At 40.9% G+C, this 15,014-nt stretch overlaps 1 protein-coding gene across 7 annotated transcripts in view; it reads left to right on the top strand.

Annotated features, from left to right (window-relative positions):
* AAK1 (AP2 associated kinase 1) overlaps positions 1–15,014 on the top strand; it is a 305,240-nt gene that overhangs the window by 125,912 nt on the left and 164,314 nt on the right. For all 7 annotated transcript variants that reach the window (XM_053718218.1, XM_053718216.1, XM_053718217.1 and 4 more), the window contains one exon: positions 7,296–7,417. In XM_053718218.1, coding sequence (XP_053574193.1) covers positions 7,296–7,417 — 122 coding nt within the window. The remainder of the gene's footprint in view (positions 1–7,295; positions 7,418–15,014) is intronic.

The raw sequence follows: 15,014 nt of genomic DNA, 5'->3' as shown, positions 1-15,014 counted from the left end.
TGCGCTCCGCAGCAAGTTGGAGCCCGGTTTTCCTCTCAGCGTGCAGTGAATGTCAGAGGGATGTGAGGAGAGTATTGCCTATTTGAATGCAGTGATCTCCTTCTACGGGGTCTATTTCATAGGTTCTCTGTTATCGGTCGTAGAGATTCATCTCTTACCTCCCTTTTCAGATCGACGATATACTCTTATATATACCATTACCTCTGCTGATTCTCGTTTCAGTACTGGTTTGGCTTTCTACAAACATGTAGATGAGTGTCCTGGGGTAAGTAAATCTTATTTTCTGTGACACTCTAAGCTATGGTTGGGCACTTTTTTATAAAGTTCTAAATATATGTATTCAAACATTTATTTGCCTTGACTCAGGATGTTCAACATTCCTTATTTTTCAGACAGTCAGTTTCATATTTGGGATAATGCATTTGAATTAATCATTTTTTCTTACCTTCAAAAATTTGACTCTTTTTCCCTGTGGGCTGTTAGGCTCGCGGGGGCTGAAAATGCTTCATTTTATTGCGTCATTCTTGGCGCGGACTTTTTTGGCGCAAAAAATCTTTTCCGTTTCCGGCGTCATACGTGTCGCCGGAAGTTGCATCATTTTTTGACGTTATTTTGCGCCAAAAGTGTCGGCGTTCCGGATGTGGCGTCATTTTTGGCGCCAAAAGCATTTAGGCGCCAAATAATGTGGGCGTCTTATTTGGCGCTAAAAAATATGGGCGTCGCTTTTGTCTCCACATTATTTCAGTCTCATTTTTCATTGCTTCTGGTTGCTAGAAGCTTGTTCTTTGGCATTTTTTCCCATTCCTGAAACTGTCATTTAAGGAATTTGATCAATTTTGCTTTATATGTTGTTTTTTCTCTTACATATTGCAAGATGTCTCACGTTGCATCTGAGTCAGAAGATACTTCAGGAAAATCGCTGTCTAGTGCTGGATCTACCAAAGCTAAGTGTATCTGCTGTAAACTTTTGGTAGCTATTCCTCCGGCTGTTGTTTGTATTAATTGTCATGACAAACTTGTTAATGCAGATAATATTTCCTTTAGTAAAGTACCATTGTCTGTTGCAGTTCCTTCAACATCTAAGGTGCAGAATGTTCCTGATAACATAAGAGATTTTGTTTCTGAATCCATAAAGAAGGCTATGTCTGTTATTTCTCCTTCTAGTAAACGTAAAAAATCTTTTAAAACTTCTCTCCCTACAGATGAATTTTTAAATGAACATCATTCTGATTCTGATGACTCTTCTGGTTCAGAGGATTCTGTCTCAGAGATTGATGCTGATAAATCTTCATATTTATTTAAAATGGAATTTATTCGTTCTTTACTTAAAGAAGTACTAATTGCTTTAGAAATAGAGGATTCTGGTCCTCTTGATACTAATTCTAAACGTTTGGATAAGGTATTTAAATCTCCTGTGGTTATTCCAGAAGTTTTTCCTGTTCCTAATGCTATTTCTGCAGTAATTTCCAAAGAATGGGATAAATTGGGTAATTCATTTACTCCTTCTAAACGTTTTAAGCAATTATATCCTGTGCCGTCTGACAGATTAGAATTTTGGGACAAAATCCCTAAAGTTGATGGGGCTATTTCTACCCTTGCTAAACGTACTACTATTCCTACGTCAGATGGTACTTCGTTTAAGGATCCTTTAGATAGGAAAATTGAATCCTTTCTAAGAAAAGCTTATCTGTGTTCAGGTAATCTTCTTAGACCTGCTATATCTTTGGCTGATGTTGCTGCAGCTTCAACTTTTTGGTTGGAAACTTTAGCGCAACAAGTAACAGATCATGATTCTCATGATATTATTATTCTTCTTCAGCATGCTAATAATTTTATCTGTGATGCCATTTTTGATATTATCAGAGTTGATGTCAGGTTTATGTCTCTAGCTATTTTAGCTAGAAGAGCTTTATGGCTTAAGACTTGGAATGCTGATATGGCTTCTAAATCAACTCTACTTTCCATTTCTTTCCAGGGTAACAAATTATTTGGTTCTCAGTTGGATTCTATTATCTCAACTGTTACTGGTGGGAATGGAACTTTTTTACCACAGGATAAAAAATCTAAAGGTAAAAACAGGGCTAATAATCGTTTTCGTTCCTTTCGTTTCAACAAAGAACAAAAGCCTAATCCTTCATCCTCAGGAGCAGTTTCAGTTTGGAAACCATCTCCAGTCTGGAATAAATCCAAGCCTGCTAGAAAGGCAAAGCCTGCTTCTAAGTCCTCATGAAGGTGCGGCCCTCATTCCAGCTCAGCTGGTAGGGGGCAGGTTACGTTTTTTCAAAGAAATTTGGATCAATTCTGTTCACAATCTTTGGATTCAGAACATTGTTTCAGAAGGGTACAGAATTGGTTTCAAGATGAGACCTCCTGCAAAGAGATTTTTTCTTTCCCGTGTCCCAGTAAATCCAGTGAAAGCTCAAGCATTTCTGAATTGTGTTTCAGATCTAGAGTTGGCTGGAGTAATTATGCCAGTTCCAGTTCCGGAACAGGGGATGGGGTTTTATTCAAATCTCTTCATTGTACCAAAGAAGGAGAATTCCTTCAGACCAGTTCTGGATCTAAAAATATTGAATCGTTATGTAAGGATACCAACATTCAAGATGGTAACTGTAAGGACTATCTTGCCTTTTGTTCAGCAAGGGCATTATATGTCCACAATAGATTTACAGGATGCATATCTGCATATTCCGATTCATCCAGATCATTATCAGTTCCTGAGATTCTCTTTTCTGGACAAGCATTACCAGTTTGTGGCTCTGCCGTTTGGCCTAGCTACAGCTCCAAGAATTTTTACAAAGGTTCTCGGTGCCCTTCTGTCTGTAATCAGAGAACAGGGTATTGTGGTATTTCCTTATTTGGACGATATCTTGGTACTTGCTCAGTCTTTACATTTAGCAGAATCTCATACGATTCGACTTGTGTTGTTTCTTCAAGATCATGGTTGGAGGATTAATTTACCAAAAAGTTCATTGATTCCTCAGACAAGGGTAACCTTTCTGGGTTTCCAGATAGATTCAGTGTCCATGACTCTGTCTTTAACAGACAAGAGACGTCTAAAATTGATTTCAGCTTGTCGAAACCTTCAGTCACAATCATTCCCTTCGGTAGCCTTATGCATGGAAATTCTAGGTCTTATGACTGCTGCATCGGACGCGATCCCCTTTGCTCGTTTTCACATGCGACCTCTTCAGCTCTGTATGCTGAATCAATGATGCAAGGATTACACAAAGATATCTCAATTAATATCTTTAAAACCGATTGTTCGACACTCTCTAACATGGTGGACAGATCACCATCGTTTAATTCAGGGGGCTTCTTTTGTGCTTCCGACCTGGACTGTAATTTCAACAGATGCAAGTCTCACAGGTTGGGGAGCTGTGTGGGGATCTCTGACGGCACAAGGAGTTTGGGAATCTCAGGAGGTGAGATTACCGATCAATATTTTGGAACTCCGTGCAATTTTCAGAGCTCTTCAGTTTTGGCCTCTTCTGAAGAGAGAATCGTTCATTTGTTTTCAGACAGACAATGTCACTACTGTGGCATACATTAATCATCAAGGAGGGACTCACAGTCCTCTGGCTATGAAAGAAGTACCTCGAATTTTGGTTTGGGCGGAATCCAGCTCCTGTCTAATCTCTGCGGTTCATATCCCAGGTGTAGTCAATTGGAAAGCGGATTATCTCAGTCGCCAAACGTTGCATCCGGGCGAATGGTCTCTTCACCCAGAGGTATTTCTTCAGATTGTTCAAATGTGGGAACTTCCAGAAATAGATCTGATGGCGTCTCATCTAAACAAGAAACTTCCCAGATATCTGTCCAGATCCAGGGATCCGCAGGCGGAGGCAGTGGATGCATTATCACTTCCTTGGAAGTATCATCCTGCCTATATCTTTCCGCCCCTAGTTCTTCTTCCAAGAGTAATCTCCAAGATTCTGAAGGAATGCTCGTTTGTTCTGCTGGTAGCTCCGGCATGGCCTCACAGGTTTTGGTATGCGGATCTTGTCCGGATGGCCTCTTGCCAACCGTGGACTCTTCCGTTAAGACCAGACCTTCTGTCACAAGGTCCTTTTTTCCATCAGGATCTGAAATCCTTAAATTTAAAGGTATGGAGATTGAACGCTTGATTCTTGGTCAAAGAGGTTTCTCTGACTCTGTGATTAATACTATGTTACAGGCTCGTAAATCTGTATCTAGAGAGATATATTATAGAGTCTGGAAGACTTATATTTCTTGGTGTCTTTCTCATCATTTTTCTTGGCATTCTTTTAGAATACCGAGAATTTTACAGTTTCTTCAGGATGGTTTAGATAAGGGTTTGTCTGCAAGTTCCTTGAAAGGACAAATCTCTGCTCTTTCTGTTCTTTTTCACAGAAAGATTGCTATTCTTCCTGATATTCATTGTTTTGTATAAGCTTTGGTTCGTATAAAACCTGTCATTAAGTCAATTTCTCCTCCTTGGAGTTTGAATTTGGTTCTGGGAGCTCTTCAAGCTCCTCCCTTTGAACCTATGCATTTATTGGACATTAAATTACTTTCTTGGAAAGTTTTGTTCCTTTTGGCCATCTCTTCTGCCAGAAGAGTTTCTGAATTATCTGCTCTTTCTTGTGAGTCTCCTTTTCTGATTTTTCATCAGGATAAGGCGGTGTTGCGAACTTCTTTTGAATTTTTACCTAAAGTTGTGAATTCCAACAACATTAGTAGAGAAATTGTGGTTCCTTCATTATGTCCTAATCCTAAGAATTCTAAGGAAAAGTCGTTGCATTCTTTGGGTGTAGCTAGAGCTTTGAAATATTATGTTGAAGCTACTAAGTCTTTCCGAAAGACTTCTAGTCTATTTGTTATCTTTTCCGGTTCTAGAAAAGGCCAGAAAGCTTCTGCCATTTCTTTGGCATCTTGGTTGAAATCTTTAATTCATCTTGCCTATGTTGAGTCGGGTAAAACTCCGCCTCAGAGGATTACAGCTCATTCTACCAGGTCAGTTTCTACTTCCTGGGCGTTTAGGAATGAAGCTTCGGTTGATCAGATTTGCAAAGCAGCAACTTGGTCCTCTTTGCATACTTTTACTAAATTCTACCATTTTGATGTATTTTCTTCTTCTGAAGCAGTTTTTGGTAGAAAAGTACTTCAGGCAGCGGTTTCAGTCTGAATCTTCTGCTTATGTTTTTCATTAAACTTTATTTTGGGTGTGGATTATTTTCAGCAGGAATTGGCTGTCTTTATTTTATCCCTCCCTCTCTAGTGACTCTTGTGTGGAAAGATCCACATCTTGGGTAATCATTATCCCATACGTCACTAGCTCATGGACTCTTGCTAATTACATGAAAGAAAACATAATTTATGTAAGAACTTACCTGATAAATTCATTTCTTTCATATTAGCAAGAGTCCATGAGGCCCGCCCTTTTTTTGTGGTGGTTATGATTTTTGTATAAAGCACAATTATTCCAATTCCTTATTTTATATGCTTTCGCACTTTTTTATCACCCCACTTCTTGGCTATTCGTTAAACTGAATTGTGGGTGTGGTGAGGGGTGTATTTATAGGCATTTTGAGGTTTGGGAAACTTTGCCCCTCCTGGTAGGAATGTATATCCCATACGTCACTAGCTCATGGACTCTTGCTAATATGAAAGAAATGAATTTATCAGGTAAGTTCTTACATAAATTATGTTTTTGGGGCTTTTTAAAAAAAAATATTTAGTTCTGTAGTGTAGGGGTCCCTAAACCTCCCCAGTAGCTCTAATACCCTACCCCATCTTACTATTTGCCTCCATAGTCTGCCAGTAACAAATGATTATTACATTTTCTTTAGCTTTTTTAAAAATTAATATTTTATTATTTCATGTTTTCTGTAGTGTAGGGATTTAAGCGATTAATGTAGTGTCCCACCTCCCCCTCCAAACGTTTATTTCTGCAGTGTAGGGACACAAACATACCTTGTACACCACATGTGGGATTTTAAATCCTGTAATTGTGTGGGTCTTGCCAACATCAGTGAAACATGCTATTACTTTATGCTTTACTCCCTGAGACATTTGGCAATATCTGTCTCTGCACTGTTGGCGAGACTTGCACTATTTAACCCATTAGAGTAAAAACAGCTGCCAAAGTTGGCTCTTGTTAAGGCATTAAAGTAATTATTTTGTCCCCTTTTCCTGTAATTTTAATTCTGAAAATTGTGGGCTTTCCAATTCCTGTTAGAAGTGTTGACTCCAGAACACTGCCATTTTCTACACAGTAATTGGTTGCACATTCTAGTGAGTCATATTGCTGTCCCTGATTGGCCTAGTAGAGATAAACAAAACATAGGTAACAACATTGCTGTTTCACTGACTTTATGGACACTTAAAGGGACACTATACCCAAATGTTTTTCTTTAATGATTCAGACAGAGCATGCAATTTTAAGGAGCTTTCTAAATTACTCCTATTATCAATTTTTCTTCATTCTCTTGCTATCTTTATTTGAAAATAAGTTTAGAAGCCGGACCAGTTTTGGTTCACAACCTGGGTTGTGCTTGCTGATTGGTGGCTAAATGTACCGACCAATCAGCAAGTGCTGTCCATAGTTCTGAACCAAAAATGGTCTGGCTCCTTAGCTTAGATGCCTACTTTTTCAAATAAAAATATCAAGATAACGAAGAAAAATTGATAATAGGAGTAAATTAGAAAGTTAGTGTTCCATGCCCCTTTAAAACACACTCAGTTATACAACTGCATAGTTTGTTTAATTATTGCTGATTCAAAAATTTATTAAATGTATATAGGCTACTTTTACTTTAAGCACATAGGCAAAACCAGTTCTTATCAGAATTTGTATTGTATAAAATTATGCTTCTATTTTTATTTGTTGTCCAGTGGTGTATTTATTTTTAATTTTTTTTCCCTAGGATCTAGGAAATTTGCTTTCCCCCACCCACAACCACCAGTATTAGCTCATATAATTATCACAACCACATCGGAGGGGTCATGTACACCCTTTATACAATTATGGATTACTGAATTCTAATAAAATAAAAATATACAACATTTAAAAGAGAATAGGGAGGTATCCTGCCATTAAACTACCCCTCAAAACGTAGTTGGTCTAAGCCAGAATCTGATATTGTAAGGAAGGTAAAAGGGCTTCTGATTGGTTGAGTTCGGCTGGAAATTTTCTGTGTTCCCCTTTTTTTTTTTTTTTTTTTTTTTTTTTTTATATTGTGATTACAAAAATATGAGTGATAAAGTCTTAGGCCATTGACTTTTCCATAAGGAAGTAGAATCAATAATATATCCTTTTTTGTGTTTTACAGGTGGAGAATATCCTTTTGCACGATCGAGGTCATTATGTGCTTTGCGACTTTGGAAGTGCCACTAATAAATGTCAGAACCCACAAACTGAAGGAGTCACTGCTGTGGAGGATGAGATCAAAAAGTAAGGAGTGGTAGTCAATTAATCTTACCAACGTAAGGAATCTAGTCAAGTATCCTATCCTAATGTCGGCTGCTCGGTCTACGCTACACATATCTTTATAGAAGTGAAGAATTTACACATAAAGATGGTTCTCAGTCCCAACTCCAATAAAATGCTTAAAGTTACAGTCTACACCAGAATTTTTATTGTTTTAAAAGATAGATAATCCCTTTATTACCCATTCCCCAGTTTTGCATAACCAACACAGTTATATTAATATACTTTTAACCTCTGTGATTATCTTGTATCTAAGCCTCTGCAAACTGCCCGTTTATTTCAGTTCTTTTGACAGACTTGCACTTTAGCCAATCAGTGCCTGCTCCCAGATAACTTCACATGCACGAGCACAGTTTTATCTATATGAAACACATGCACCAACACCCTCTAGTGGTGAAAAAATTGTTAAAATGCATTCTGAAAAGAGGTGGCCTTCAAGGTCTAAGAAATTAGCATATGAACCTCCTAGGTTAAGCTTTCAACTAAGAATACCAAGAGAACAAAGCAAAATTGGTGAGAAAAGTAAATTGGAAAATTGTTTAAGATTACATGCCCTATCTGAATCATGAAAGTTTATTTTGGCCTAGACTGTCCCTTTAAAGCAGTGCTTTCCAAACTGTGTGTCGGGACACAGTAGTGCAGAGCTTTCCAAACTTTTCATGTTGGTGACACACTTTTTAACCCCTTAAGGACACGGCCATTTTTAAATTTCTTTCCCTTAAGGACCAGGGCTATTTTTACATTTCTGCGGTGTTTGTGTTTAGCTGTAATTTTCCTCTTACTCGTTTACTGTACCCACACATATTATATACCGTTTTTCTCGCCACTAAATGGACTTTCTAAAGATACCATTATTTTCATCATATCTTATAATTTACTATTAAAAATATTATAAAATATGAGGAAAAAATGGAAAAAAACACACTTTTTCTAACTTTGACCCCCAAAATCTGTTACACATCTACAACCACCAAAAAACAACCATGCTAAATAGTTTCTAAAATTTGTCCTGAGTTTAGAAATACCCAATGTTTACATATTCTTTGCTTTTTTTGCAAGTTATAGGGCCATAAATACAAGTAGCACTTTGCTATTTCAAAACCACTTTTTTTCAAAATGAGCGCTAGTTACATTGGAACCCTGATATCTGTCAGGAATACCTAAATATCCCTTGACATGTATATATTTTTTTTTAGAAGACATCCCAAAGTATTGATCTAGGCCCATTTTGGTATATTTCATGCCACCATTTCACCGCCAAATGCGATCAAATAAAAAAAAATGTTCACTTTTTCACAAACTTTAGGTTTCTCACAGAAATTATTTACAAACAACTTGTGCAATTATGGCATAAATGGTTGTAAGTGCTTCTCTGGGATCCCCTTTGTTCAGAAATAGCAGACTTATATGGCTTTGGCGTTGCTTTTTGGTAATTAGAAGGCTGCTAAATGCCACTGCGCGCCACACGTGTTTTATGCCCAGCAGTGAAGGGGTTAATTAGGGAGCATGTAGGGAGCTTGTAGAGTTAATTTTAGCTTTAGTGTAGTGTAGTAGACAACCCAAAGTATTGATCTAGGCCCATTTTGGTAAATTTAATGCCACCATTTCACCGCCAAATGCGATCAAATTAAAAAAAAACGTAATTTTTTTCGCAATTTTAGGTTTCTCACTGAAATTATTTACAAACAGCTTGTGCAATTATAGCACAAATGGTTGTAAATGCTTCTCTGGTATCCCCTTTGTTCAGAAATAGCAGACATATATGGCTTTGGCAATGCTTTTTGGTAATTAGAAGGCTGCTAAATGCCGCTGCACATCACACGTGTATTATGGCTAGCAGTGAAGGGGTTAATTAGGGATCTTGTAGGGAGCTTGCAGGGTTAATTTTAGCTTTAGTGTAGAGATCAGCCTCCCACCTGACACATCAGACCCACTGATCCCTCCCAAACAGCTCTCTTCCCTCCCCCACCCCACAATTGTCCCCGCCATCTTAAGTACTGGCAGAAAGTCTGCCAGTACTAAAATAAAAGGTATCTTTTTTTTTTTTCTTTTTTTTTTTGGGAGCATATTTACATATGCTGCTGTGTAGGATCCCTCTTAGCCCCAAACCTCCCTGATCCCCCCCCAAATAGCTCTCTAACCCTCCCCCTCTACATTATTGGGAGCCATCTTGGGTACTGGCAGCTGTCTGCCAGTACCCAGTTTACAAAAAAAATATATATTTTTTTAAAGTATATTTTTTAATTTTTTCCCCACTTTTCTGTAGTGTAGCTTCCCCCCCCCCCCCAAGACTAAACCCCCACCCCCTCCCAGATCCCTTCGATTAACATATTTATCCCCCCTCTCTCCCTCTAAATATAAACCACTGTTCCATAGTGTAACGGTTCCCACCCGCTCCCTCCCCGTGCACGCGCCCGCCCGCCTCCCCTGTGCACGCGCGCGCGTCCGTGCGCGCCCCCCAGCAATCCCGCCCACCGGTCATCATCGATCGCCGCCCACCCGCCTCCCACGTCTGCTCCCACCCACCAACGATCGCGGCATCGATGTCCGGTGCAGAGAGGGCCACAGAGTGGCTCTCTCTGCATCGGATGGGGAAAAATGTTATTGCAGTGATGCCTCGATATCGAGGCATCACTACAATAACCGGAAAGCGGCTGGAAGCGATCAGGATCGCTTCCAGCCGCTTTCAACCCCAACGTCGTACAGGGTACGTCGCTGGTCTTTAAAGACCAGTTTGTGCAAGACGTACCCTGTACGACGCGTGTCGTTAAGGGGTTAAACCTACATCATTTCGCGACACAGTAATTCAGTTGTACTGGCAAACAGGAGGTTAAACTAACTTGTTTTAAGAGATACGGACACATACATAAATTATATAAAAAAGAAATGTATTTACAAGTAACAGTACAACAGTAACAGTGCAAGAATTAAAAAAAAGTTTAATAGCACCAATAGTTAGTTACTTACTATTTTAATGGGATGAACACAGTTTCTGAATATTTGGTGGAATATTAGACACTCGCATTTTTAAGTTTCCCCTTCCTGTCCATATATCAAGAGCAGGAACAGCAATGCACTACTGTGAGCTAGCTGCAAAAAAAACCCACTGACTTCAGCTCAGCGTTTAAGCTGCCGCCCTCAGAGCTCGGTGAGTCCGATTGACTACTGCCCATGCTGCAAACACACTGCTGTCCCACTCACTGACTACACATGCAGCCACGATCCGATTGAGGAGACTACACGTGCAGTCAGGTGCCAATGTGCCATTAAAGCCGCCAATGGGAATAGTTTCAGTTCCCACTGAGCTGCGCCAATAGGTTAAGATGATCTGTGACCCCCTAGGTATCAATCACGTGTCAACAATGTGATATGCGTAGCAGGCAGGTGGAAAGTCAGAAAACAAAAAAAAAACATTTAAAAAATTAAAATTTTAAAAAATTTGTGCTGAAGCAGGGACACACCTACACACTGCTGCCGACACACTAGTGTGTCCCGACACACAGTTTGGAAAGCACTGCACTAGTGTGTCGGCAGCAGTGTGTAGGTGTGTCCCTGCTTCAGCACAAATTTTTAAAATTTTAATTTTTTTAATGTTTTTTTTTGTTTTCCGACTTTCCACCTGCCTGCTACGCATATCACATTGTTGACACCTTTTTCTTCAGAGAGGCCTAAGTGTTTCTGTCATATTTAAGTTTAGTGAAATTGAATTAATCCTGCAACATTCTACATAGTGGTTGCTTAGAGCGCAAGCTAGTTTACATTTCGCCCTAAATTGCCACAGCAAAGGAAACAAGAAAAATTGATTCCTCCAGGCTTTTCAAAGGGGTTTATCCCTGAAATTCTCTGGATTTGCAAATCTTTGTTAAAGGACCATAATAGTCGAAAAATGACATGCTCTAACTTGTACAGCGGGTCGCTGATACATTCAACAGTGCTAGTTGCAAATCTGATTTGTGCAACTAGCGCTGTTGATTGGATCAGCAGTGCTCCGCGGGTCCCGAGCAGCACTTCTGTGTGTTTAACCACTTTAACCACACTTCTGTGTGTTCCCCCGTCATTCTCTTTGCCTATGTTAGAGCAAGGAAGTGGTAAAGTTAGGTGTTAGAAAAGATTCTTCAAGCAAGATTTTATTATTATTTTAAGTAGTGCAAGATTGTGCTGCTTTGTCCTAGGGTGTAGCCGTAGTCCACATCAGTCTCTTCAGTAGGGCAGTGGTGGCTTTAGAGCAATGGGAACTTGTGGGACATAATTCTCACTGCGCCTCCCATGTAATTTATGCTGCCCTAATTCTGAAAGCTTGAGTGAATTACTCAGTTTTATTTCTTTCCACGGGTCTATGTGAGGGAGAGGACCTCTCAAACCTGGTGAGCTGCCTTGCTGTCAAGCAGATTTGTGAGATAAGTACTGACTTTATTATTTCTGGGGTAAGAAAGAAGAACACTCAGAAAGAAAGAAGTGGGCACTTTATTTCAAAGCATTATAAAGGGCTAAGAGTGAGGGCACTTTATTTATAAATGGGACACTTAAACTCTCCTATACTGGAGAGGCCTTATTAGACAGCCTTTTTATGCAGGCACTGGAGCTGAGGAGATGTTTTGGCTCAGGTGGTTAACTTCTCTCGGCGGTTAAACTTTTAGAATATGCCGACCGGGAGATTATTGTTTGGGGACGCCCACGATGGGCGGAGCTATGTGAGGCGGCAATCTGTGTTGCGCGCCACTTTTATTACACTTCCGAGTACGGAGGGAAAGATTCTACAGGGTCTGTCTAGAAACGCATGATTCTCTGAAAGCATGCGTTTCTGTGACCGGAGAACGGCTCCTTTCATCTTCTGCTGAGTTTCAGATCGTTTGTCTTGTGGGAAATTGATAAACCTCCGCTGTAGCAGGTCAGGTAGGCACCTCAGCAAAGAAGCTGAGGTGTAGAGGTGATCTATTATTGTTATTTTGTAAATTTAAGCTTTTTATTTGATAATTTGATCCATTGTGAGTCAAAATGGACCAAGAGGCTTTGCAAAATGTCACTTGTTCTTTGTGTTTTGATGCCAATGTGGAACCACCAATCCCTTTCTGTTCCTCAGAGGACTTTAATTTATAGGGATAGACTTTTTTCTGAGCCAACATTTTCCAAGGCGGATGCTGTTCAGGAGTCTAATGACAATGTTCAATATATTCCGCAGCTTTCTCCTCAAGCGTCCCAAATTTTCCCGCCCACACATGCAGTGCCCTGTGCTTCCTCTCTAACTCCTCCTGGAGTTACGTTGCAAGACATCGTTTCTCTCATGTCTTCTGCGGTTTCTGATGCATTGTCTGCTTTTCCCATGTTGCAGGGAAAGCAGAAGAGGAAAAACAAACATTCAGTAAGTGAGGTTTCTCATGCAGTTGTTGCTATTTCGAATGCCCCCTCCCAAACTGGGAGCAAAGATTTCAGGTTTTGCTGTTCTAGCTCGCAGAGCTTTATGGTTAAAACCTTGGTCTGCGGAAGTGGCATCTAAGTATAAACTTTTAGCGATTCCGTACAAGGGAAAGACCTTGTTTGGACCAGGTTTGACGGAAATAATCTCTGATATTACGGGAGGAAAGGGTCATCTCCATCAGGGTAAGAGAAACAAACAAAAGGGACGTCAGAGTAATTTTCATTCCTTTCGAAAATTTCAAGGGAAATTCTTCCGCTTCCTCTTCCAAGCAGGAGCAGTCCAAACCTTTCTGCAGACCTAATCAGTCTTGGAACAAGGGAAAACAATCCAAAAAGCCTACTATTGATTCAAAAACAGCATGAAGGGCCTGCCCCCGATCCGGGACCGGATCTTGTAGGGGCAGACTTTCCTTCTTCACTCAGGCTTGGGATTGAGATGTTCAGGATCCCTGGGCGGTGGACATCGAGTCCCAGGGATACAAACTAGAGTTCAAGAACTTTCCTCCCAGGGGCAGGTTTCTGCTTTCAAGATTTTCTGTAGACCAGACAAAGAGAGAGGCGTTCTTACACTGTGTACGGGACCTCTCCGACCTGAGAGCGATTGTTCCAGTTCCGATGCAGGAATGGGGTATGGGGTTCTATTCCAATCTGTTCATGGTTCCCAAAAAGGAGGGAACCTTCAGACCAATTTTAGACCTCAAGAGTCTAAACAAATTCCTCAAAGTACCATTCTCCAAGATGGAAACTATTCGTTCCATTCTTCCTTTGATTCAGGAGGGTCAATTTATGACTACCGTGGATTTAAAGGACGCATACCTGCATGTTCCCATTCACAGGGATCATCACAAGTTTCTAAGGTTTGCATTTCTAGACAAACACTTTCAATTCGTGGCTTTTCCTTTCGGCCTTGCTACAGCTCCCAGAATTTTCTCAAAGGTTCTGGTATCTCTGTTAGCGGTGCTCCAATTACGGGGCATTGCAGTGGCGCCCTATTTGGAGGACATCCTGGTACAGGCGCCATCCTTTCAACAAGCAAGATCCCACACGGAAATGTTATCTTTCCTGCGATCTCACGGATGGGAGGTAAATTTGGAAAAGAGCTCCTTAGTTCCAAATACAAGGGTAACTTTCTTGGGAACCATAATAGATTCCCTATCAATGAAAATCTTTTTGACAGATGCCAGGAAATCAAAGATTTTCGATTCTTGTCTAACCCTTCAGTCCTCTCCTCGGCCATCAGTAGCTCAGTGCATGGAGGTAATCGGTCTGATGGTAGCAGCTATGGACATCATACTTTTTGCCTGGTTCCACCTCAGACCTCTGCAGTTAAACGTGCTCAGTCAGTGGAACGGAGGACCTGTCACCACAAATACAGCTGGAGTAGGAGACAAGGGATTCTCTTCTTTGGTGGTTGTCTCAGGATTATCTCTCCCAGGGAACCTGCTTTCGCAGACCCTCTTGGGTGATTGTGACAACAGACGCCAGCCTTCTGGGATGGGGAGCAGTCTGTGGCTCTCTAAAGGCTCAGGGAACTTGGACTCGGTTGGAGTCTGTTCTGCCCATAAACATTCTGGAACTGAGAGCAATCCTCAATGCTCTTCTGGCCTGGCCTCAGTTGGCCTCGGCCCGGTTCATCAGGTTCCAGTCGGACAACATAACTTCAGTGTCTTACATCAACCATCAGGCAGGAACACGGAGTTCCTTAGACATGACAGAGGTAGCCAAGATAATTCAGTCAGGGGAGACCCACAATTGCTGTCTATCAGCGATCCACATCCCAGAGGTGGACAACTGGGAGGCAGACTTCCTGAGCAGGCAGACCTTTCACTCGGGGGAGTGGGAACTCCATCCTGAGGTGTTTTCCAGCCTTATTCTCATATGGCGTCAGCCAGAATTGGATCTCATGGCATCTCGTCAGAATGCCAACCTTCCGAGGAACGAGTCAAGGTCAAGGGACCCTTAGGCTGTACTGATAGACGCCCTGGGGGTACCTTGGACCTTCAGTCTTGCATACATATTTCCTCCGTTTGCTCTTCTTCCTTGGGTCATTGCTTGAATCAAGCAGGAGAGGGCGTCGGTGATCCTCATTGCACCGGCCTGGCCTTGCAGGATTTGGTATGCAGACCTGGTGGACATGTCATCTTTT

This window comes from Bombina bombina, chromosome 6 (genome assembly GCF_027579735.1).
Source record: "Bombina bombina isolate aBomBom1 chromosome 6, aBomBom1.pri, whole genome shotgun sequence".
In the NCBI taxonomy this organism is placed as follows: Eukaryota; Metazoa; Chordata; class Amphibia; order Anura; family Bombinatoridae; genus Bombina; species Bombina bombina.
The sequence above is the reverse complement of the archived record's forward strand: the minus strand, read 5'-3'. Positions and strand labels throughout refer to the sequence as shown.